The 26,960-nt window shown below is 39.5% G+C and overlaps 1 protein-coding gene across 2 annotated transcripts in view; it reads right to left on the bottom strand.

Annotated features, from left to right (window-relative positions):
* The window catches only part of acaca (acetyl-CoA carboxylase alpha), a 263,482-nt gene that overhangs the window by 180,716 nt on the left and 55,806 nt on the right, over nucleotides 1-26,960 (bottom strand). For both annotated transcript variants that reach the window (XM_043718470.1, XM_043718471.1), the window contains 6 exons: nucleotides 24,651-24,797; nucleotides 21,952-22,140; nucleotides 20,920-21,020; nucleotides 18,437-18,525; nucleotides 3,496-3,620; nucleotides 425-538 (listed from right to left, as the gene is read on the bottom strand). In XM_043718470.1, the coding sequence (XP_043574405.1) occupies nucleotides 425-538; nucleotides 3,496-3,620; nucleotides 18,437-18,525; nucleotides 20,920-21,020; nucleotides 21,952-22,140; nucleotides 24,651-24,797 (765 nt within the window). The remainder of the gene's footprint in view (nucleotides 1-424; nucleotides 539-3,495; nucleotides 3,621-18,436; nucleotides 18,526-20,919; nucleotides 21,021-21,951; nucleotides 22,141-24,650; nucleotides 24,798-26,960) is intronic.

Below are 26,960 nucleotides of genomic sequence, written 5' to 3'. Positions count from 1 at the left end.
TGGAAGGTGTTGGTAAAGTGGATGAACTGTTCAACCTCCTCGTGGGAGCACGAGGCAGCGCCGATACAGTCATCGATGTAGCGGAGGAAAAGGTGGGGGGTGGTGCCAGTGTAGCTGCGGAAGATGGACTGTTCCACATATCCCACGAAGAGGCAGGCATAGCTGGGGCCCATGCGGGTGCCCGTGGCTACTCCTTTGGTTCGGAGGAAGTGGAAGGATTGGAAAGAGAAGTTGTTCAGAGTCTGCCACTTCCTCCAAACCTTGGATGCTGCCTGACCTGCTGCACTTTCCCAGCAACACATTTTCAGCCCTGATCTCCAGCATCTGCAGTCCTCACTTTCTCCTTGGAGAAGGATGGACAAACGTGCGCACACAAGAGACTGGTATACTATATTTCAAGTTAATTACAAAACCAGCGTTTTACCTGCCGAGCTCGGAGAGCCACCTTAGCATTGGTGGTCTTACTGAGCTGTGTTAACTCGGTTAGAATGGTAATTAGCTCATCAGTCAAAGTTGGATCCCGTCCACATAACTGGTCCTGAAGAAAGACATACAAAAAAAATCACAATGCATACAGCTTTTTCAAAAAAAAAAAGTAAAAATTCTAACTTTTTAAATTTCTTTTTGCAATGGAAAGATCAAGAGAGAACTAGCTGTAGTAATGGAAGAATCCAGAGAGGTAACCCATTAACAACAATACTATGTCATAATTTCTGGCTCCAAATTGCAGAACTTTAGCCATTTTAGTATTAAATGAAGAATTGTTAACTAAAATCATAAACACCTTCTAAAGATAAAAATTCTCGATAGAATATCACACATTACATAAAATCCCGCACATCAATATATTTATTGAATTAACTCTACTTTTCACTAAATCCCAATTCCATTCAAAACTTATTTTCTCTGTTTTAAGTTCATCACAGCCCCTTACCCATTTCCAATCCAAAAGGATAAGCAAATGATTAATGGTGAAACATACATTGTAAAAAAAAAATTAAAACAATTCAATCTGCAATTCAGTTGTGTAAATCATTATCTTGTGCAAGGTATTATATCCTGCCCTTAAAATAAAAACTTCCATTCAGATGTCAAAAAAAAAGAATTATTGAGTGGCATGATACTACAGTCACTTTTTCTTCCAGCACTCTTATTTAAAAGGATTTGATTGTGCACAATAATCAGGAACAGTAATCAGGAACAGTAAAGTACAGGGTGATGGTCGGGAGGGCAAATGTATGGCTCGATATCTGGCAATGTGCTCCCCACTGAAGCAATTAGTTTGAATTGTCTGAAAAATTGGCACTCAGAAAACAGCACAATGGAATGTATTTCAGAAAGGGAACACAGCAATCTCAACTTGATATTTTAACATTTGAGGATTCAAGCATCCATTCAACAATTTAAGTAGTTCTGTAGCAATCCTATACTGAAATCATTACTTTTGAAAAAAATAAGTCTTTTTATAATATTTATTAGAATGAGATTCTGCATTTCTACACATTTATTGCATTAATTCTACTTCTTAGTTAATCTCCGTTCTTTTCAAAACTTGCTTTCTCTGCCTTTATAAGCTGCTTTAAACCTCCCAGGTCTGGTTCCAATCCAATAGGACCAGCAATGGTCTGTTCCCAGCCCTCTGAGAACATCTCTCTCCAACCAACAGCTTAAGACTGTGTGGAATAAATCAGTAATTCACTGCCAAAAAAACCTATAGCATAAAGCTCATAAGCCAAGTGTCAACTCCCTCAACCACTATACCACCCTTTAATATTGGAAACATTAACCTAAGATCCCTCCAGTGATTCAGCTGACTAAGGCAGGGAGTAGCTGATTAAGGCAAACAGACCATGAAGGCCCAGTCCCATGTCCAGGCTGTAAAGAGTTAGCAGATGTCAGCCGTAACGACAAAACAATTTGTAGCGATTATTTTGCCAAAATGAGATACATGAGATACTTGGAGGTTTGGTGAAAATAGAAACTTCGCTAAAAAAAAGGTTTAACAACCATTGTGTTGTAATATAGAAATAAACAGTGGCAGTCATTTAACGGCATACCTCCAAGTGTCATGCAAATAATTAGACTGGACTATTACATTAATAAGCCAGCTTTGCCACACATTAACAGCACAAGCACCAATTAGCTTACCACTTCACTTTCCTGGTGGATGACCGAAAAGAAATCAAACGCAAACATATTTCATTCGAAAATGGAGGGGATAATGTATTTGTTTTAACCCCCAATAGCTTTCTTATTGAACTGTGGCATGGATTCTAAAGCATGCCAATGTGTAAATAAGACCAGGGTGTACATCTCTATGACTCTATCCATGAGCTGATAGGAAAAATATAGTTGTATTTGCAGCGCACCTAATTATAAATGTTGCCAAAATTTGAAACTCTGAGGAATGAAGATGGCAATAAAGTGATTGTGCTCCAATACTTAACAAGGCGTCAATGATTAAATTCAAAGATCCATAATATACAATTGTAGGATGACTAAAGTGAACACACTTCACCTGTGAGTGAAGATCAAAAACTCATTAAGAGAATGTCAGAAAATGTTAATGAACCATTTTCTTTAAATAGCCAATATATGCACATCACATGAAACATTCAGCAATAATATTGTAACTGAGAACAAATAGCATGGAGAAACAAAAATGACACAGGCCAAGTAAATTGAAACATATGGATAAATAGGCGGATGCTGAGCTTCTGTCAGGAAGCTTCGCTCAGCAGTGTCAAAAGGTAGAAAGAGGGCCGCAACAACATTGCACTAATTCTTCTATGCCTTCTCTCTGTCGGAGCATTGCTCCTGTGGGGGATCCATGAACTTACCAGCAAATGTTTTCCTGTTTCTAAAACTCAAATATTTATATGTGCATTTTATTCTTATGAGTATAGCTTAAACTATTAAAATATATATGTTAGGCATATATACAGATCTTATAGGGCCTGGTAAAATTGGGAGACTTGGTGACCAAAATTGCCTTACTGTTTCTGACAAACATTTTTTGAATAAACCAAAATTCAATCATTTTCCAGGAGCTTAGCAAAGTGAGCTTTCATTATCTTTGTGTAAGTTTCCTTTTTTTTGTCCTCTGAAAATGCCAGCAGTGGTATCGGGTGCAGTCTGCCCTCGCACAATGTCAGTGAACAAAGCCGTCTCCCACTCTTTGAAAAGGACTAGCACCTCCATGACACCCCCATGTAATTACACACTTCAATGACTGGACTCTGAAGAAAATTGAAGACCTGCAAAGAGAACAGCTGCCGTTTCACTCTCCATCACCACAGCATGATTACATGAGAAATGAACAGCTCGGCTCAAAGCTACTTCGGAAATCTCAAAGGAAATACTGCTTTGTGTTAGAATAATGAGATTCTTATGGCCAAGCATTACTTAAAATCACATGAAATACTGTATAGACCTATTGCTCGAGATTAGCAGATTGGAAGCTGGAATTTCTGGACATAACAGAGCTTAACTTACAATAAGCATTGTAACAAGAAGGTTCTTCTTGGTGACTTGGGCGTGGGAGAAGATGTAGTTCAGGACTGTAGTCATGTCTCCTTTATGGTCCTCTCGAAGGGTAAAGACGCATTTCTCATAATGGCCTGCAGTTCGAAAAAGATATTATAGATAAATATCACTCTACCAGAACTGGCATGAAGGCTATCTTTTCAGTCTCTAAACCTTTTCTGAGAGAAACCTTTTGAACTTTTTTCTGCTCTTATTTCACTTACAGTCAAACCTCCAAGATGAATTTTTATTCTATGAAACCCCCGTCAATATGAACTCAATTTATCAGACCACAAAAGAAGACTTAATATATTTAGATATACAACTATATAACTTCAGATAAAACTAAATATACATTTCAGTTTGCTTCATGCAGTTTATTTTCCTCCATCAAAATATGAGTTTGTTGCACAATTTGCAAATTTCAATTGGACTATTCAAATCAATGCCCAGAATTTCCAATCAACTTCTGCAAAACAAAAATCCAAAACATTCAATGTATGTTTAAAAATCCAATTTAAATGCATGCCCTAAAAATATAAATGCATAACGTGAAAGTAGATTTTGGGTCAATGAGGATGAAGCAGACTTGCATTTATATAACATCTTATGTTTAAAACTACTTCACATACAAATAATTACTTTTTGAAGTGTAGCAACTGTTGCTATGTAGGCCAAAACATGACAGCCATTTGCATTAAGCAAGAGCCAATAAGCTGCAATGATGAATGACAAGATAATCTGCTTTTTGGTTGCAATGATTGACAGAGAAAGATCAGCAAGCTCACTGATCTTCAAACAGGCCATGGGTTGTTAGTTGCTCACTGGAAGACACACAGTTCAACATCTTTAATAATAAAGCACCCTTTCAATGCTGCTCCAGAATGACAGTATAGATTATATGCCCAGGTTTGCAATTAAAATGACCATTGCTAATTGAGCCTGAAATAATAGGTAAGTTTCTGTGAAATTTTAGCCTTCATTACTGTGTGGATATTCTTTCTAGGATATTCCAATTTGGCACTGAAAACTAGAATAATGAAGAAATACAATTGATTTAATATAAAATGTATTGATAGATCAAGGATATGGACTTCTTTAATGTTCCATAAAATTATATCACATTATATTTAATTACATTACTCATGTTATATTATTTTTATAGCAATACCTGGGGAGAGTTGCAATGGTAAATCATTTTCCTGAATGCATATTCTTTAGAATGGCAAAGTACGTGCAAGTTGGAGTTTTCAAAATTCTACAGCATCAACTTGATCAGAATAAATATCACATGTAGCGTGATAACTTTTTTTAAAAAGCAGTTTTGCACACCATATAGAATCATGACATTTTAAAGAACGGAATAAAATTTCAAGACCAATGCGTGTAAACAATAGGTACCCAAAAGCCTATAAAATGTAATTTGCTGTGCTATGATAAAACAGGGAGCATTAACCGATTAGGTACTTAGACTGTCACATTATTTCATTCTGACCTCCAAGCTCTTCTTTGCTCTGATACAATCCATTTGTTACCACAATGTTAAGTGTTCATACGAATTGGTCTGTCGTTACTACTCAGACTAACCTGGCCTGTTCCCCCTCATGTTGAGATCGTGGCTCAGTGTCCTACAAAACTTTCTGATTTACTTTACTTCTTTGACAAGGTGGCCTGCACTACAGGACGTCATGGCTGCTAGACTGGATGCTTTTGATTCAAGTCTTCTCACCATCAGAATCCAACTTCACTTCCACATGTTCAGACATTCACACAGATCTGTGCTCCATGCTAGAGATGCATGCTATCCTTACCTGTAAGGCTGTAAGGAGAAGCCTGGAAACTATAGACCTGAGTCTGACATCAGTGGTGGCTAAGTTGTTGGAGGTGATTCTGAAAGATAGGATTTACATGCATTTGGAGAGGCAAGGATAGATTAGGGATAGTCAGCATGGTTTTGTACGGGAAACTAGTGTCTCACAAACTTGATTGACTTTTTAAATGAAGTAACCAAAAAGACTAATGAGGGCAGAGAAGTAGACGTTGTTAACTTGGACTTTAGTAAACGTTTTACAAGGTTCTGCATGATCGACTGATTAGTCAAGTTAGATCACATGGGATTCAAGATGAGCTTCTCAATTGGATACAAAAGTGGCTTTATGGTAGGTGACAGAGGGTGGTGGAGGGTTGCTTTTTGAACTGGTGCCAAAAAGGTAGGCAGGGTGATTAGGAAAGTGTTTAGCATACTTGCCTTCATCGCTCAGACATTTTGTGTTTAGGAGTTGGGAAGTCATGTTGAGGTTATATAGGTCGTTGGTTAGGCCTCTTCTGGAGTACTATTTGCTGTTCTGGTCGCCCTGTTATAAGGAAGGATACCATTAAACTGGACAGTGTTCAGAAAAGATTGTCCAGGATGTTGCCAGGAATGGAAGGTTTGAGATTAAAAACAGACTGGAAAGACTGGGACTTTTTCACGAGAGCATAAGAGGTTGAGGGGTCACCTTACTGAGGTTTATAAAATTATGAGGGTCTTTCCCCTGGGTGGGGGAGTTCAAAACTAGGTGCACATTTTTAAGGTGAGAGGAGAAACATTTAAAATGCACGAGGGACAACTTTCTTTTAAACAGTGGTTCAAGTGTGGAATGAACCACCAGAGAAAGGGATGGATGCAGGTACACTTGCAACGTTTAAGAGACATTTGGACAAGCTAATGATTAGGAAAGGCTTGGAGGGATATGGGCCAAGTGCAGGCAAATGGGGCTAGTTTAGTTTGGGAACATGGTCGGACTGGACTGGTTGGACCAAAGGGTCTAATTCCATGCTGCATGACTCTACCTTCTAATCTTTAGAACTCCTTGAAATAATACAAATTTACCTATCTGAACTATTAAACAGCCTACAGCATTTACTTTGTCCATCCTTTGCGTACCAATGGCTTCTTCTGGGTCAAAAGAACAGGATTCATAATTACAGGAAAATAATAGCCTGTAACGAATCACACATTATTCTAAGACTATGTGGGACTGAGTTCAAATGGCATGCTCTCTGAAGGCCACTGTATTTAATTTCTGCAAGTCTCTCAGGTCAATGGTTTCTTTTGCTTTTTTGAGGGATGTTTTCAAACCGCTTGGTACTTTTGCATTTTCTGCTCCATGACAGAGGCCAAGAAGATTCATAATCAACTGTCCAAATGGAGCCAACTAAGGTCAGCCATGGCACTTGTGAAAAACAACCGGTTTCAGCATGGGAGGATAACTCATTGCAATTTTTAAAAAATTGTATGTAAACATCAGGCAAGTACAAGGTCAGGCTCAGGTGTGCTGCCCTCTGCAATTGATTAACCCAATTAACAATACACAAATGTTAAGATCATTCGAGTGATTCTCCATTGGGCTTTTGGCAAACATGGAACTGTGGAGCAGCAATAATAACTGTGTTTATATCAAGATTGCCTCCTTAACCTTTCATCAAAACAGCAGTATCTTTACAGAAGGCTAAATGTTACATTGTTTGGTTTCAATAAGTTGTTCAGTCAATATATTTATTCAGCATCATGGCTTTATACATTTTGCATACCTGAATTACAGGAATGATGGTAATCTGCCCTAATGCTGGGGCTGGCAAAGCAATTATAACAATCTAACAAAACAAAACTTGGATAACACAACTAGTCAATGGAGTTCTACACTACACACTCTGGAGATACAGCTATTTGCCATTCCAATTATCTAAAATTTGGGGTGAGATAGAGGATATTTTCAGAGCTTGCTAATTATGATGTGACTTTTGTGCAACATTTTTCAGGCAGCTGAAGGCTTAGTCAAAATGACAATATAATAGATTGGGATATCTGGTCGGCATGGACGGGTTGGACCAAAGGGTCTGTTTCCATGCTGTACATCTCTATGACTCTATAATAGTAAAATGCAACAAGAACACCTTGTTGGGGAATTAAATAGTGATGTCTCTCCTTGCTTTGATAACAAATATCCTATGGGTCACCACACTACTCCCTTAAAATACATCATTGGAGAATTTTCCACATATCATTGAGAATTTTATTGTGGATTGGTTCACAGACCTTGGGCTTACAGTGGATGTGGCAAGGATGGATTACAAATGGCTGTTTGGTGAGAAATAAGCTTAATGAGTTAGCCTACCATCTTTTGGCCAATTGCATAGAATGTCATCAAATTATACGGGGCAAATATTGGTGCGTATCATTGTTAAAAATGCACACAATCTTTTGCATTTATTGCATATACTCCACTGGTCACAAGCCTCCAGTCTAACAAAACAACCCTCCACCACCACCCTCTGTCTACTACCTTCGGGCCAGTTCTGTATCCAAATGGCTAGTTCTCCCTGTATTCCGTGAGATCTAATCTTGCTAACCAGTCTCCCATGGGGAGCCTTGTCGAACGCCTTACTGAAGTCCATACAGATCACATCTACCGCTCTGCCCTCATCAATTCTCTTTGTTTTGAAGATTCCTGCTATAGTAAAGGAACAACAGGCAAGAACCCCCAGATAATTTTATCCAGAAATTGTTTTTTGGATAATTATTTGCTTCCAAATATGCCATTATGCAAAAAAAAAAAGCAGAGTTATTGCAAGATATGACATCCATCCCTAACAGCATTCTGTAACAAGCAGAAGTAGTAAAACTATTTTGCATCCATAAATCCAAAAATAATGACTTCAATTAACAATACTGTCCGCTTTCTGAGACAATAAATAGAAAGATAGTAGCTCTGGAATCAGCATTAAATATTACTGGGAGTAGTTTGCCCCCAAGCTGTACAGGATGCTATAAAACAAAAACGGAGTGTGGAGATCTCAAATATTCATTTAATGAAGTTTGCTTGTGGTGTCCACTTCAGATGGAAATACTAGAAAGTTTGACAGTGCTGCTGTTCAGGTCAAAGTGGGAACAAAAGCTGAGTGCCAATTTCACTGCATTGTATCCATCCTTCCAGTGCTATTGTAGAGAGGGGCACAATGTTGTTCACAGTGCGAGACTGTATGAGCAACATATTCCCAGCATTTCAATACAAACACATTTCTCGTGTTACTCCAGTGTACCATACAAAATTTATTTTCTCTTGCTCACTATTTTTCTCTGTATCAGTCCACGGTCAGAGGTAGGTAAACAACAAATATTCTGTTCCATCAATAAACTTTCCAACCAGCCACTAGTGTGTGTGGTAGTGATGTGGACCAGACCACTTTTGATGACTTTGAATACATACAATGGAGGATTTAGAATTAAAGTAGGACTATTGTATATATGTTACTTTGCTTTACAGCTCATTGGGAAGGCAGGTCATTCTGCATGCCCACATTCTAAACAGGCCCTCACGAACTGAGTTTCTTTCAATGTATCACATGGAATTGCAAGGCTGTAAAACTGCTGTCGGACAGCATAAGAAAAGTGTAAAGATTTGGTAAACAATGAATGAAAACAACTGTTGTTTAAGCATTATTGTCGTGCAACAGCTTGATAAAAGCATCTGGATAAGTGATGTTAGGATTTTTGCACTCAAACAAAAAAGATTCATTGCTTGCATTGCCACCTCCCCACCCCACCTTCTAAACACTCTCTACTCAAGGGACATAGCCAAGAATTTATAATGAAAAACAAAGAACAAGCAGTGCACTCTTGACACTCTATAATACTAATGCTGAAAGCAATCTACTGTCCTGCATCATCCTGACACCTATTTTCATCAAAATGGATAGGTTGAAGACTCAAAAGGATAACCTTGAAATTGTGATTAAAGGCTTTAATTTATTTTTGTTACCTTCATATTCTTGTTTGTTTTCTCTACCAATTTTCCCTCCTCTCCTAACTGTGTTGACTCCTTATTCAGTTTACTGTCTCAGTCACTGAGCATCCTCCACTTATAGGACCATATTCATTTACTCGCATCAAAACTGTTCATGGTCAATCTGTCATAAAAGTATGGTCATTAAGCCTGATCAGAAACCCCCAGTGACCTTCCCCATACACCATTCGATAATAAATACTATAGACAGTAATAGATCCTTTAACAATCTTTCTTCCTAGATGCAATACTTGCCCTGTATCCATATTAAGGTACCTACCAAATTTTGGCCCGCTTACAAATGTTTGCTAGGATTTTTAAACAGTCTTTCTGCTGCCTCATCAGATTTCACTAATTAACAAGTCCAATAATTAAAAGTACAACAAAGCTGCATTGTTATCACTTTTAACAATGTGTTTAAGAAATTCATATGCACACCTATATAATGACATGTTGTATAGTGAGGAGGAAGTGGGGAGGCTGCAGAAGGACTTTGTCAGGCTAGGAGAGTGGGCTAAGGAGTGGCACATGGAATACAATGTGGAAAAGAGTATGGCTTTGTACAATGAAAGGAAGAATAGAGGTGCAGATTATTTTCTAAATGGGGAAAGGCTTCAGAAATTTGAAGCACCAAGGGACTTAGGAATCCTAGTTCAGGATTCTTTTAAGGATAACATGCAGTTCAGCTGGCAGTTAGGAAGACCAATGCAACATTAGCAATCATTTCAAGAGGGCTAGAATATAAGAACAAAGATGTACTGCTGGCACTGTATAAGGCTCTGTTCAGACAACATTCGATTCAGAAATCGACAGCAAGGAAACAGACCCTTTGGTCCGATTCATCCATGCCGCCCAGATAACCTAATCTGATCTAGTCCCTTTGCCAGCACTTGTTCATATACACATCCTGATGCCTGTTAAATGTTGTAATTGTCTCAGCTTCCACCACTTCCTCTGGCAGCTCATTCCATACAAGCACCACCCTCTGTGTGAAAAAGTTGCCCCTTAGCTCCCTTTTAAATCTCACCGTCTCACCTTGAACTTATGCCCCTCTGGGAAGAGACCTTGTCTATTTACCCTATTCATGTCCCTCATGATTTTATAAACCTCTATAGAGCTCTATAACCTCAGCCTCCAATGCTCCAGGGAAACCAGCCCCAGCCTATTCAGCTTCTCCCTGTAGCTCAAATCCTCCAACCCCGGCATCATTTTTGTAAATCTTTTCAGAACCCTTTCAAGTTTGGAATGTTGTGAGCAGTTTTGGGTACTATATTTAAGTAAGAATATGCCGACAGAGGAGGGTTCCAGAGGAGGTTTACAAGAATGATCCTGGGAATGAAATTCTTGAAACATGAGGAATGATCGAGGGCCCTGTGTCTGTACTCACAGTTTAGAAGGATGGGGGAGGGTAGATTGCCATGTTTACAGTTAGAAAATACTAAGATGCCTGGATAGAATGCATGTGAAGATTATGTTCCCACCAGGAGAGAATAGGACCTGAGGGCACAGCCTCAGTGAAGGGATAACCCTTTAGAGCTGAGAAGAGAAGGAATTTCTTAAGCTTGAGGGCAGTGAAACTGTGAAACTCACTATTACTGACTGTTCTGGAGGCAAAGTCTGAGTACATTTAAGACAAAGATAGATATGTTCTTAATTAGCAATGGGATCAAGGGTTACAGGGAAAAGGCAGGAGAATTGGGCTGAGAAACAAATCAGCCCTATCAAACTGTGAAGCAGACTCGATGGGCCAAATGGCTTAATTTTGCTCCTATATCTTATAGCCTTATGCTGATTTTTTATTAATGGAAGAAACCCCAATCAACCCCCTCTAAAACTAGGGAATTATTGTGAAGAAACAGACATGTGGACACATGCGATGATGTATGTGGTCTGTACTGCATGGAGGTGGTCTAGACACTCAATCCCATCCTATCAGGTGCTTTGCTTCTTTCTGACTGTAGCAAGAGGCAACTAGGCCCAGATAATCTGTGACAACTGTTTCAAAAAGGATTGCCATTGAGAAAACTACACTGACTCCTGGCCTCTTCCTGTGCTTCTATTATTCTAGGTTTGGTCCCTCAACTTCATAGAAAGGGTCTTCTGCTTTTACTGAAGACCTGAAGAAGGGCCTGTGCCCGAAACGTCGAATCTCCTGTTCCCTGGATGCTGCCTGACCTGCTGTGCTGTTCCAGCAATAAAGTTTCAACTTTGATCTCCAGCATCTGCAGACCTCACTTTCTCCTCTTCTGCTTTTACGCGGAATTGAAGAAATTCACTCAAAGTAGGAGCAAGGGATATAAAGAGACAAAGAATGAATCCACTGATTCCACCTACTTCGAGGTAAGGGAGCAGGAAGCAAGAAGCAAGAGGATTTAAGATCGTAATGATGATTCTTGAAGGGCTCCGGACCAAAACATCGATTTTCCTGCTCCTCGGATGCTGCCTGACCTGCTGTGCTTTACCAGCATCACACTGTCAACTTGGATCATAATGAGTCCAGTGACTGTTAATATCATCAAGCATCCAAATCAACATTGGAACGAGATCTCACTTTACACAGAAACACACCCACACCTATGCACAAGTTTATTCATAGTGACAAATGGAAGAAAGCATTTGATTAATTTCACAATAAATCAAAAGTCTGTTTGCTAATGTGAAAATGGCACAAAGTGAGTCTACATACCAATCTATCTTCCACAGATAGGATTTTATTTAATTGAATAGTAAACTGACCAGAAACTGCATCTAGTAACTTTTCCCTGTCTTCTAAGGCAAGGAGATCTTATCACTCTACTGGCCTCAGACAAAACTCTCAATTCTATTCCCAACATGCAAAGCTATAGCACCAAACAACAGAATTCTCATGTGCCAATCTGAATAAGGCTGGCAATTATAAAATAGAAAACAACATATTAATTAGAAGCATTTTAAAGTATTACAAGTATTCCTTCGCAATATATTCCACTTTTCTCATTATTGTGCTGTAAATGTACAAAGGAACAAGTGTAGGCTGTTCAGCCCCTCATGTCTGCACCAGCTTTTAATTAGATCACGACTGATGTGGACCTCAATTTCATTCACCTACCTTTGATCCGCATCACTTGGTATCCTTTTCAGAATTCCACTGCCCTCTGTGTAATAAAATGTTTCCCATTTGCTCCTGAATCATCTCTAAGATTAAAGCGATGCCTCGCAATGTATATTTCTCCAGCAGAAAGGCACTTGTTCTGACAGACCGCAGCAAATCTTTTCAAATATCGCCATCAAGTCACACAATAATCTTTCAAATTTAAGGGAATATAAATCAGGTTTATGATGAAGGCCCTCATCATTTAACTCTTTCACCTCAGTTTAATGCATGTCTGCACTGGACTCTCTCCAAGATCATTATACCCTCCTGGAGATGCAAGACCTAAAACTGAAGCTCCAGTCCAGGTGGAGGTCTGCAGTTGGCAAACCATACACTTTCATGTGTGTCAAACCAAAGTAACCAATACTGGAAGAAAATCAGACTTTCTTACTTTATTTGACCGTTGCAATATTTTCCATAACAATCCGCTATTAGTTGTAACTCAGTCAGCAGCATTCTAGTCTCTGAGTCAAACACATTGGATTCAAGTCCTATTTCAGGACTCAAGCACACATTTCAAGGCCAACAGTGTAGTGTAATGTTGAGGCAGTGCTGTCAGAGGTGCTGCCTTTCAGAGGAAGAGTTAAATTGAGGCCCTGTCTGACTCTCAGGTGAACAAAGATTTCACAGTTCAATTCCAAAGGGCAGAGGAATTATCCCTGTTGTCCTGGCCAATATTTATACATTAACCAACATCAAAACCAGATCATCTGGTAATTAGTACACTGCTTGCTGTCTGCCAATCAGCTGTTATGTTTCCTGCGTTGTAAAAATGACTACACTTCAAAAGTACTTCAGGACATTGAGGTAATGAAAGGCACTTTATTGATAATAGATTTTAAAGTATAAAATCAGATGTTCATAGATGCACTAGTCATGGTCATTCAAAACAATCCAGGGTCGAGATTCTATCCTTAGAAAGTAATGCTACAATCAATTATAACTCATTCTAGTTGTGGTGAACTAATTTAGTACAGAGGAGAATCAAGGTCTAAGCTCTTCCTTAATTCTGTACTAAATTACTATAATAGTCCAGCAGGTGTATATTAAGCCTTAACACAATATCATACACAAGTCCAGGAGCTCTCTAATAACACAATGGACAGCTGTCTCGCCTGACCAAACAATACACTGCTGCCATCTTGTGTCAAATTAAAAGTAGTGCAAGTCTCCACCACAACACCCTTTCACAGAACATAACAGCGCAGCACAGGCCCTTGATGTTGTGTCGACCTGTGGAACCAATCCAAAGACCATCTAACCTACACTATTCTATTCTCATCCATATGCCTATCCAATGACCATTTTGCGAGTCTACTACTGTTGCAGGCAGTGCGTTCCATGCCCCTACTACTCTGAGTAAAGAAACTACTTCTGACATCTGTCCTCTATCACCTCTCAATTTAAAGCTATGTACCCTCATGCTAGCCATCACCATCCGAGGAAAAGGGCTCTCACAGTCCAACCTGTCTAATCCTCTGATTAACCTTCTGTCTCAATTAAGTCGCATCTCAATCTTCTCTCTAACGAAAACAGCCTCAAGTCACTCAGCCTTTCCTCGCAAGACCTTCCCTCCATACCAGGCAATATCCTAGTAAATCTTCTCTGAATCCTTTCCAAAGCTTCCACATCCTTCCTATAATGTGGTGACCAGAACTGTACGCAATACTCGAAATGTGGCCGCACCACATTTGTACAGCTGCAGCATGACCTTATGGTTCCGAAATTCAATCCAATAAAAGCTAACACACCGTAAGCCTTCTTAATTACCCTATCTAGCTGGGTGACAGCTTTCAAGGATCTATGTACCTGGACTGAGAGCTCTCTCTGCTCATCTATACTACCAAGAATCTTACCATTAGCCCAGTACTCTGCATTCCTGTTACTCCTTCCAAAGTGAGTCACCTCACACGTTTCCACATTAAACTCCATTTGCCACCTCTCAGGCCAGCTCTGCAGCTTATCTATGTCCCTCTATAACCTACAACATTCTTCGTCACTATCCACAAAACTACCGACCTTCGTGCCATCCACAAATTTACTAATCCATCCTTCTTTGCCCTCATCCAGGTCACTTATATAAATGACAAACTACAGTGGATCCAAAACATCCTTGCAGTATCCCACTAGTAACTGAACTCTAGGATGAATTTTTCCCATCAAGCACCACCTCTGTCTTCTTTCAGCTAGCCAATTTCTGATCCAAACTACTAAATCACCCTCAATCTCATGCCTTTGTGTTTTATGCAATAGTCTACCGTGGGGAACCTTATCAAACACCTTCCTGAAATCCAATTATACCACATCAACTGTTTTACCCTCATCCACCTGTTTGGTCACCTTCTCAAAGAACTCAATAAGGTTTGTGAGGCACAACCTACCCTTCACAAAACAGTGTTGACTATTCCTAATTAACTTATTTGTCTTTCTATGATTATAAACCCTATTTCTAATAACTCTTTCCAACACTTTACCCACAACCGAAGAAAGGTTCACTGGTCTATAATTTCCAGGGTTGTCTCTACTCCCCTTCTTGAACAAGGGAACATTTGCTACATTCCAGTCTTCTGGCACTATTCCTGTAGACAACGACGACATAATGGTCAAAGCCAAAGGCTCAGCAATTTCCCGCCTGGCTTCCCAGAGAATCCGAAGATAAATCCTATCCAGCCCAGGGGACTTATCTATTTTTACACTTTCCAGATTTACTAACACCTCCTCATTGCACCTCAATCCCATCTAGTCTAGTAGCCCGTATCTCAGTATTCTCCTCAGCCGCATTGTATTTGGACTTAAACTGTAGGGGCGTGATCAAGAAGGATTACACTAAAATTAGTAGGGTGGGAAATAGTGAGGAGCATAGCCGTAAAATGCAGGAGGCTAGTCAGGTGAACAGAGCATTTGGGCAGAGAGAACATGGCAAGAGATTGTGCTGTAAGTGTTGGACTTTGGAAAGTCATGAAGATCAGATGGATCTTGGTGCGCATGTCCACAGATCCCTGAAAGTAGTGGGGTACGTAAAGTGGTTAAGTTGGCACATATGAGATTATTGTTTTATTGCCTGAGGCATAGAATACAAGAGCAAAGAGATTATGCTGGAACCGAATAAAATGCTGGTTAAGCCTCAACTGGAATACTGCACAGAGTTCTGGTCACCACATGAAGGAAGGATGTGATTGCACAAGAGACGGTGCAGAGGAGATTTACGATGCTGCATGGGCTGGAGGGTTTGAGCTATGAGTAAAAAGTTGGACTTTTACTCTTTTATTCCTTGAAGCACCAAAGGTTGAGATAAATGTGAATATGGGGTATAGGGAGGGTGGATAAGAAGGCCCTTTCTCCCATTTGCAGATGGACCAATACCAAGGTATAGATTTAAGTTAAGAGGTAGAATGTTAAGAAGTGAGATGAGGAATTTTTTTTTCCACTCAGGGTCACAGAAGTCTGGAATTAACTGCCTGAAGGGGTGTAGAGGCAGAGACTCTTGTAACATTTAAAGCAGTATTTAGATATTCTCTTGCTTACCATAACCTCCAAGGTTCTGGACCAAAAGCTGGAAAATGGGATTAAGTGCACTCAGATGTTCTTGGATTAGTGTAGGCATGATAAACCAGATGGCCTCTTTCTGAGCTATAAACATCTATAAGTAAACTACGAGCCCTTTTTGTTATTGTTGCTGCTACAATGATGTGGAGTTATCTGCTCAGCACAAAAAAAAGTCTCCCTCCAAATCTGCTCACTGGCATTCCTCCCTTTATCGAAATATACTTTAAAAATCATTACTACTCTAAACACTAAGAAAAAGTAATTTGATATTGCTTCCACAATATTCTGGCCATTCTTATCCAGCTCCAAACATGAGCTGGGTTACATAAGAAATGGAAACACATAGTTGGCCAATTCACATGCTCTCCTTACAGCAAAAAGATAGACTAAAGATTGCCTATTTCTCTTTCTTTTTAATTCACTTATAAAACGTGGGAGTCACTGGCTGGCCAGCATTTATAGCCCTTCCCTATTTGTCCTTGAAGTGGTAGTGATGAGCTGCCTTCTTGAACCCCTGCAGTTCAAGTGCTGTAGGTTGACTTACAATGTCCCTAGTCAAGATTAGAGTTGTGCTGGAAAAGCACAGCAGGTCAGGCAGCATCCGAGGAGCAGGAAAATCGATATTTCAGGCAAAAGCCCTTCATCAGAAATTCATTCCTGATGAAGTGCCTTTTTGCCCAAAACGTCGATTTTCCTGCTCCTCGGATGCTGCCTGACCTGCTGTGCTTTTCCAGCACCACTCTAATCTTGACTCTGATCACCAACATCTGCAGTCCTCACTTTCACAATTCCCTTGGGGAATTCTATGATTCTGACTCAGTGACAGTGAAGGAATGGCAATATATTTCCAAGTCATGATAGTGAGTGGCTTGAAGGGGAACGTGCAGGTTGTAGTGTTCCCATGTAACTGCTGACCTTGTCCACTAGATGGAACTGGTCGTTCAGGATGCTGTCTAAGGATCTTTGGTGAAGTTCTGCAGTCCATCTTGTAGATAGTGCCCATTGCTGCTACTGAGCGTCAGTGGTTGAGGGAGTGGATGTTTGTGGATGTGATGCCAATTGAGCAGGCTGTTTTATCCTGGATGGTGTCAAGTTTCTCAAGTGTTGTTGAAATTGCACCCATCCAGGTAAGTGCGGAGTATTCAATCACGCTCCTGACTTGTGACTGTAGATTGTGGACAAGCTCTGGGCAGGCAGGTGGTGAGTTGCTCATTGCAGTATTTTAAGCCTCTGACCAGTTCTTGTAGTCACTGTGCTTACGTGGTGAGTCCAGTTGAGTTTCTGGTCAATGGCAACCTCCCACCCTGAGATGTTGATAGTGAGGGAATTCAAGGATGTCAAGGGGCACTGCTTATTTTGTCTCTTATCAGATATTATCTTTGCCTGGCATTTGTTTGGTATGAATAATACTTGCCAATTGTCAGCCAAAGCCTGGATAATGTCCAGACCTTGTTGCATTTGAACATGGATTGCTTCAGCGACTGAGCAGTCATGAAATGATGCTGAATCCCGTGCAATCATAGACAAAACATTCTAACTTCTGACTTTATGATGGAGGGAAGGTCACTGATGAAGCAGCTGAAGATTGCTGATCCTGAGATGACTGACCTCCAACAACCGCAACCATCGTCCAATGGGCCAGGTATGACTCCCAACTAGCAGCGAAAATGTCCCCTGATACCCACTGATTCCAGTTTTGATGGGGCATCTTGATACCAGAACTCAGTCAAATGCGGCACTGATGTCAAGAGCTATGACTCTCATCTCACCTCACCTCTGTAATTCAGCTGTTTTGTCTATGTTTGATTCAGGACTGTAATGAGATCAGGAACTGAGTGGCCCTGGCAGAAACCAAACTATTGGTTCTAAAATATATACCTGAAAGAAGCTTCGGAGTTTCAACTCATTCTTTGTACACACAAAAAACTGTAGGCAAATTGGAACTACATGGAAAATGTCACTTACAGAGACTATAAGGATGGGCGTTTTGGGATACGGGAGTTTCCCACAGATCGGGGAAACCTTAAAAGTTGAAACAATGGCATGAGAATTAACATGAGATGAAACTTTAGTGTATATATAGCTCTGCCACACTTCAATACAGACAAAGGTTAAGAAACTAACATGTTCAACCCCTCAGTCTATATATCCCAAACTTGGCAAGCAAACAAAAACTGACCAAAACAAATTGTAAATCATGAGTAGGACAACTGGCAGGAGGAAAATCAAAAGTTATCAATTCATGTTTATCAAAAGATTTGATAAACATGAATTGATGGAGATAACACACAATTAAGCCAGCCGGTGGCAAACAACTGCATACTTTTAAGAAGCACTCCATTAAAATGAAAAGGCATTGTGGCATCTGCATTTGATGCTGCAAGCTAATTCATAAGGCAGGACAAACCTTGCTGGAATTCTATCTCCACCTTCAGATACTGCCTGAGAAGGTCCATGACAACAGCCTTCATGTGACCCCGGATTCCACTGCGATACCTAAAAAAAATTTACATCGTTCAGTTTATCTTAATACCAAAATGAGACTAGAATGAAAGATGCAATATTTTCAAGAAAGGTGTCTGCATTGTTGAATTTCATGGGATGTGTGTACATTTTAAAAAAAATGATTTTGTTCTTCATGCCTTTTCCTCTAATTTCTTCACCAACTTGTCTCGACTTTGCCAATAGTCTTAACTATTACGAGATGACGTTTCTGAATTGAATTCCTGCACACTCAAACAGTCTACCCAATGAATTTCAACAGCAGAGTTTCTATTCTGTGAAAGACAATGACTTAAACTGGTTAAATTCAAACCAACATTCCAAAGAGCCATATTGGACTTGAAATGTTAACTCAGTTTCTCTTTCCATAGATTTTATCAGGACTGCTGAGTTTCTCCAGCATCTGCAAAATTTTGCTTTAATACAAGCCAGTTCATGCAATCAACAGGTCTGAGCTCATCACGACTGGATCTTAAACAGAATTACTTTTCTCAGCAGAAAATTGTCCACAAAATAAGCTCTAATTATCTGTGGTCTTTATAACCTCAAGATGAAAAGCTCCAAGAACTACAACTTTTGGGGCACAAAATCTGGAGACATTTTGCCTAGTGAGCGGTTATCTCATTATGCAAACAAACAGTTTTCAGACAATGTCATGCAGCAATATGAACAGGTCAGCACCAAACAAGGATCTGAACATAAGTAGGACACTTGGCCAATCCTCAGAATGCAAAAATGCAAGAAAAGACATCAAAATGTTTTGATAAATGATAAACAATAATTGTGTAAACCTGACAAGTAATATTTCAGACACAAAATAAAAATGTCAACTCATGTCAAGGAATAATGTGGAATGTTTCTTGGTTAGGTCAGAGGAAACTGTATCAAATTTAATGATCTCCATAATTCTTTATCTGTTCTACAATACATTTGATGGTCATTTCAATGACAGCAAATAATTTTAAGCTATTTTCAAAAGTGCTTGGACAACAGTTTCTATTCAGCAACATTCCTGCAGTAATCAAGCCATTAACATGTAGGACTGAATCACTTTTTTTATATAAAGCAAATGAATACATAAATACTAAACACAGAAATTCTGTATTAGAACCAAAAGGTTAAGCATTTTGCATTCATTTAATATTCAAATGTCTTCATAAAAAAATGCAAATTATTGTATTATCAGGCACATTTGAAAGTCACCAACATTCAAGAATAGACATGTAAGGTGACATTCACCATGCATATACATGAGCCAAGGAAAACTATGAAACTCACGCTCAAAATTCTGTGCAGCCTTGAACTTAGAAGTACTAGGTGGACTTTTTCAATTATTTAATGATTCCTAAAGACAGGTTAAAATGGTTAATGAGTATATCAGATTCTGGAGAAGACATTGTACTGGTTGAAAGTGGTGCTACTGAATTTTGCCAAGTCTCTCAGTCTCTCTCTCTCTCAGTAAGAACAACATGGGAATGGTTCAGATTTGTCTCTTCCTCCAAACTTAAAAGTATCTAAAGTCAAATGTCTGAAGAACAGATCAGGCACAAATGGAGATAACCTCCCTGCATTAGCAGACTGTCATACCACTGAACAACTGCAGAGTTAAGATCGCAGGAAGTTGAAAACCGATAAAACCAAAACACTGCAAATGCTGTAAATCTGAAATAAAAGCAGAAAATTCTGGGAAAACTCAGCAGATCTGACAGAAATTAAGAGAAGAGAACATTTCACATCAAATACTCTTATTCAGGACTATGGCTATATTTTTTTTAAAATAGTGTCATCATCCCCATTTTCTCTCTCTTCTTCAAATGTCTCTCTGGTGGCGACAACATCCCAGCTGAAAAAGCAAGTAACCTGGCTCTAGACTTTAACCTATAGACATCTAGAATTGGCTGCTGAAAAATACAGCCAAAGTCAGTTTAATTTTGTCAGCCACAGAGAAGGGAAAAAAGTGGGGAAAAAAATTATACAGTGAAGTTGTGCTGCTGTTTGACACTTACTAGTTATTCCTGTAGAGTTTGAGATACAAATGTTAGAATGCATCGGTGTCATGGAGGAGCCCAGTGATCAAATTCAAGAAATGTACATTCAGTCATTTCCAGCATAAGTCAGCAGATGAAACAGTGCCCAACTTCCCTTTCTCTCATACTCAGATCAATAATTAGTCCCTTCCCTTGCAGACTCTCCAACGTGAAGCAGTGTAAGTAGATATCACAAAGTCAAAACTGCCTTTTACTGTGCAATTTTGATTGCGGACCCATTGCATTGACCATTCCATCACAATGGCTCATCGAAAAGCCTGAGCCAGCCTCCAGAACTTGATGACAATGAAGAGGAGTGTTAGGTATTCACTCTCCTACCTTTGTCAACCATATTACTAACCTCTGTACCAGCTGAACTATGCTTTGTGTATTCATGAAGAAAACCTCCCGCTCAGACTTCCTGTTTAATGTTGCAGCATGGCTGTCCAATATATTAGCAATCTGAAAACCAAGAAAAGATACCTACTTTATTGGCAATTTTCAAAGATTTGAAATGAGTGCATCTACTAATATAAACAAGAAATGTGTAAATATTATGATTTTGGAGGGAGCCAACTGAAAGTATAGGAAAATAAGATGATCTCAGGTACCCATTCTTAACTTTGTTAGTTGCTTCGTATCTTCCACCAATTATATAATGTAACTCACAAATGAATAATCACAGTATTGAATTTGTGAAAACTTAATGTTAACCTTATGGGACAATGCATTAGAAATCCTTTAACATTGTGAAACTTCATAGGCACACAGCTCCTCAATAATACAATTAGAATATGCCTCATTTGTTTCTCAGCCTTAAACCCATTTCACTATGTGCTATTACAAAAATATACTTATGTACTTTTTTCAAGTGTTGCACTCGAAGAGAAGTGAAGTTTGGGAGGTGGGACTCTCTATCCCTAAAACACAAGTCAAGCGACACATCAACAGCTGCACACGAGGAGTTGTGGCTGCAAACCTCAACTTTCACTCTGCAGTGAGATGTTGCTCGGCAGAAAGACATTCCTGAAAACAGCCTTCTATTAGACCTCTTCTTGAAACAGATTGTCTGGAAATAACAAGGTCTAGGATCTTACACCATCCAATTTGTGGTATCATCACTAACCATTTAGGACCTTTATAATTCCCTTTGTCATCCAATATAAATTAAAGGAGCATTTACTTTCCCTGCTGCGTACAGTGCGTCTTCTGTCAACCCTGGACTAGATGCAGGGTGGATGAAAATGTGAAAATTGAAACAAAATAAAATCAACAATGATCTTATTGAATGATGAAGCGGGTGGCCTATTGCTGCTTTTATTCTGAATGCATGCATGGGTCAGATCAGCCTGAAGGTCAGGCTATTTTTGTTTTCTCCATTCTAATGCCATACCTGTTGGCTGGGAAATTGGCAGAGCACTGAGGTGATGTTGCTTGCATACTGTGCCATCTCCTTTTTGATAGCCTTCTCCACTGCTGGGGGGATTCTTCCAGAAACACTGGTCATGATATCTTGCAGCTCCAGGAGTGGGAGGGACGGATCCCGCAGGGTCTGCATTAATCTTTCCACCCAGTCCTTTACCTTGAACAGAAGAATAAAACAGAAGCCAAGAGATAACCTCACTGTGCTTTCCATCTCCATTAAATTTTAAATTTAGCCTTTGCATTAAGTTGCTAAATATATCAGGTAATGCGATCTTTCCTCAAACAGGCCAGAATTTCTCAGGTTCAATTCCATTGCTGATCTTAGAGGATCTAATCTACAAGAATAAGGTTAAAATCACATAAAACTGACTTGCCATAACCTTACCAGACCATAAGACACAGGAGCAGAAATTAGACCATTCAGCCCACTGAGTTGGCTCCGCCATTCAATCACAGCTGATAAATTTCTCAACCCCCATTCTTCTGCTTTCTTCCCATAATCCTTGATACTCAAGGATCTATGTCAATCTTAAATATACTCCATGACCTGGCCTCCACAGCCTTCTGTGGCAATGAATCTACTACTCACTGGCTGAAGTAGTATTTCCTTATCGATATTCTAAAAGATTTTCCCTCTACTCTAAGGTCATGCCCTCGGGTCCTAGTCTCTCCTAACAATGGAAACATCTTCCCAACATCTGCTCTGTCCAGGCCATTCAGCATTCTGTCAGTTTCAATTAGATCCCGTCCTCCCCTCCTCCCCATTCCTCCCCCCCCCCATCCTTCTAAACTTCATCAAGTATAATCCGAGAGTCTTCAAAATGTTTCTCATACGTTAAGCTTTTCATTCCTGGGACCATTCTCATGAACCTCCTATGAGCACATTCCAGGGCCATTACATCCTGAGATATGGGACCCAAAACTGCACACAATACTCCAAATGTGGGCAGACCATGGCCTCATTAGTAGTTCCCTGCTTTTATCCTCAAATCCTCCCAAAATAAATGCCATCATTGCAATTGCCTTCCTAACTACAAAATCAACCTGCAAATTTAGCAGCACGGTGGCTCAGGGGCAGCATGATGGTTCAGTGGTTAGCACTGCTACCTCATAGCACCAGGGACACGGATTTAATTCCTGCTTTAGGCGATTGTCTGTGGGGAGTTTGCACATTCTCCCAGTGTCTGCGTGGGTTTCCTCCAGGTGCTCCGGTTTCCTCCCACAGTCCAAAGATGCGCAGGCCAAGTGAATTGGACATGCTAAATTGCCCATAGTGTCGGGTGCATTAGTTAGGAGTAAGTGTAGGGTGGGTCTGGGTAGGTTGCTCTTTGGAGGGTCAGTGTGGACTTGTTGGGCTGAAGGGCCTGTTTCCATACTGTAGGGATTCTAATCTTTACCTTGAGAGAATCCTGGACTAGAACTCCCAAGTCTCTTTGCACTTCTGAATTTTCTCCCCATTTAGAAAATATCCATGCGTCTATTCTTCCTACCAAAGTGCATGACCTCACACTTTCCCATTTTGTACTCCATCTGCCTCTTCTTTGCCCACTCTCCTAACCTCTCCTAATTCTTCTGCAATCTCCCTGCCTCAAGGCTAGCTGTTCCTCTTTGTATCGTCTGCAAATTTCACCAGAAAGCCCTCAATTCTTTCATCTAGATCAGCAGTGTATAATGTGAAAAGCTGGGGTCCACACTGAGCTGTGTGGAACACCACTTGTCACTGGTTGCCATCTTCAGGCTGCTCTCTTATTAGAGAGAGGTGACTGGTGGTGGTTTGAGGGTCACCACACCTCAGGCAAGGGCAGAGGTTGAGGATGACTATTGCTGAGGCAACTGACTGACCTTTTCTGGAAAATTAGTGTAAGCAGATGTTGGGGGAAGGCAGTTCAGGTTTGGCTGTGGTACCAAGATGGGGCCAATATATTAGCATAGACAGAGAATCGGTTAATAAACAAGGAGCAAACAGTAGGCAGTAGAGAATGGGGCATTCTTTCGATAGGCTGTGACTACTGGAGTGCTGTAGATATCAGTGTGTGGACCTCAGTTATTTAAAACGTATAGTATTCTATTAAAGTTTGCTAATGATATAAACCTGGGCAATAGAAGTAAAGACAACATAAATACTGTATGCCAACACCAGCATCCTCTTCACCAGGTGAAAAAATGGTAAAGAAAATGTGGAAAAAAAAACCATATGTTTGCTGCTGGGTGAGTGGAGGAATGTTGATTCAAGACATCATGTCTGGGTACAACAGGTTTGTTAAACCACCTGGTTTCTTCCAATTCATCACCTTCACATGTTCTGGACAAACAAGGAACAGCATCACAGAATAGTATGGGAGTCGATTCATTTTATTTTTGCAATCCTTTTCATTAAATATACTTTTCTCCCTTTCAATTAAACAGATCTTATTTTCATTAATTTAGAAATACATCTTCAATCTGCCCACAAGCATCTAACAATCTACCAAAATATACTGGGCTTTCCTTCTATTACCCTATCCATTCTATATGTTGATGACCTTTATATGAAGAGTTCCCAGAAACCAGTCCCAAATTTGTCTTTCATTCATTGCCTCATTGTTCTGGTTTAACTTCATTCAATCATCTCCTGAACAAACAGGAAGCTCACCACTCTACATGTATAGCATCATTTTGTAATAGCACCTTTATATCAAAATAGGCCTCTGGCAGGCAGAACCCATTCATGATGTTTCCCAGGTTATCTAGAACGTAATGGAAGATGCGGTGGGGCTTCTCTCCTTGGAGGGCTGAGCTCTGGTTCCTAACCAGTGGTCCCGTGAATAATTCAGCCTGGAATTGAGCAGAAAACAAAATAATTATGTATTTCAAGAAAAATCTAAATGGCACACATTACAGGACTGTTTGAAATGCAGAAAATCTGATGAAGTGCTAATTTACAATAAGAATTTCGACTGTGTTCCTTTGTGCAATTGAGTAACAAGAAACCATAATGACATTGTAGCTAATATCAGTCTTTCTAAGCTGAAAGTGCTGATGACTTTGCCTGCGCCGATATACCTGCTTTAGTTACTTAGTGCAGAAATAGCCTTCAGGAGACACCAGCAAGTAAAACATTTGTCACAGATGAAACTTCTACAAATTTATTTTATGATATTCTCCCCTTTAATGTCCTTCATGTCTGTTTTGCTTGATATCCTTGAGAGAGCAAGCAGCTTATTCCTAGCCCTGTGCCAAAGCCCCTTTGTAATTCTGAACCAGGGATGAAATGGTCCAAGCTGACTTTCCTATGCCTCAGTGTTATGATCCCAGTTGATGGTATTACTGGTCAAGTCAATCAAAGACTGAAATCTGGGTTGATAAATCATATTTTGTTGTGTAGTAATTTTAACAAGGTGAAAGATCTCACTGAAACACATGCACGCAAATGTTGCAGATTAGCTTTTAACAATAAAACTCAAGCTTATTAAGCAATAGAAATGAAGATAAAATTGTCTAGTTTATTCTATTTACTTATAATGCAAACTTAAGGATTTTTGAACGCGGTAACACATACTCCCATTAATTCAAAAAACTCTTCTCAGATCCCAAAAACACCTCTTGTGCAATTCTCACACTGAGAAATGGCTCTTTTTTTAAACACTTCAATAGGCTTACTTAAACTTTGACTTTGTCTCCTAATCTCGAAGATCTTACAGGTGCATGAAAGCTCCAGGAAAAGGCTGAGTAAAAACATTTTCAGCTTCAAACAGCCACTTCAGGGTTTCATATAAACATTTCTGGTTTAAGACTATCACTAAACTCTTTACACTAAAACGGTCTTCTCCCCTTCTTAGGAATATTGCTTTATATATCCAATCTTCAACCTTCATCTGCAAAACTGCCCACAAAAAAAAAACAAGAAAGTTACCTAAGTTTAAAATTTCCTTAAGCTTAAAAAAAACTGGAATTATTACAGAATTGTATACCTTCCTAACAATCCATAATTCTGAAAACTATTTGCTCCAGCTTTTTTAAAAATAGAAACATCGGGACTCAGAAATTCCTACAACTTAATCAATTAAACTCTTCAGGCAGAAAACCCATGTGTCACTAATTCAAAAGTCAAATATCCAGACTTGAAATAAATAACATTACAAACAGATATGAATGATAACCTACATCACGAGTTATACTCTGGATGCAATCAAGTGGAACACGGCACGTTCTGAAAAGGCATCTTCATGTTCAAATCTATATCCGACCACTTGGTGGCATCATAAAGCTACCTGCTGAAAATATTTCTGAGACTCAAGAGCCAGAGATTTTCTTACTACTGTTTCAGGCATCTGGCACATCTACTATTGGGACATTTCACTGCAGCAAGTCATATCTTGCTCCAATTTATTCTGGCTTCTTGAGACGTGCCTTTTGCTACTGGATTTCAAAAAACAGTGGTTTCATATTGTTGTGTTGTGACACATGCATGTTTCACATTATTAAGAAAAAATGTTCTTAAAAGTCCATTTTTATCTATCCATCTAAAGAATGTTAGCCAGGTCCCCCCTTCCAAACTCAAAAATGCAAAGACCACATCTTTATTTCAGCAATGAATCAACAGTACATGCATAATTCCATTCTCCCCAGCACTCCTTTATTACAGCTCCTGGGCCACTTGGACACGCTTCGATCCTCACAGACATCACTGGTCTCAATCTAGATTTACACAAAAACTTCAGTATCACAGCCTGATGAACGCAATTTTGCCAAAACAAGTGCATGAATATATTCAGAATGCATTCTTCTTGAGGAATGTATTCTATCGCATGTCCTGACATTTTGTTATATACTCTAAGTACTTGAATTCAAAACTATCTCAAAACAAATTATCTTTTTGTAAGTTCTATTAAACTTCTGATGTGCTATATGTCTCTTTCATAACCTCTACCTTTACACATTAAAGTGAATTACTTGATGAGCACATGATTAGATGTGAGTATGTTGTTAATGGACAGC

The sequence above is a fragment of the Chiloscyllium plagiosum genome, chromosome 28 (assembly GCF_004010195.1).
Source record: "Chiloscyllium plagiosum isolate BGI_BamShark_2017 chromosome 28, ASM401019v2, whole genome shotgun sequence".
Taxonomy (NCBI): domain Eukaryota; kingdom Metazoa; phylum Chordata; class Chondrichthyes; order Orectolobiformes; family Hemiscylliidae; genus Chiloscyllium; species Chiloscyllium plagiosum.
The sequence above is the reverse complement of the archived record's forward strand: the minus strand, read 5'-3'. Positions and strand labels throughout refer to the sequence as shown.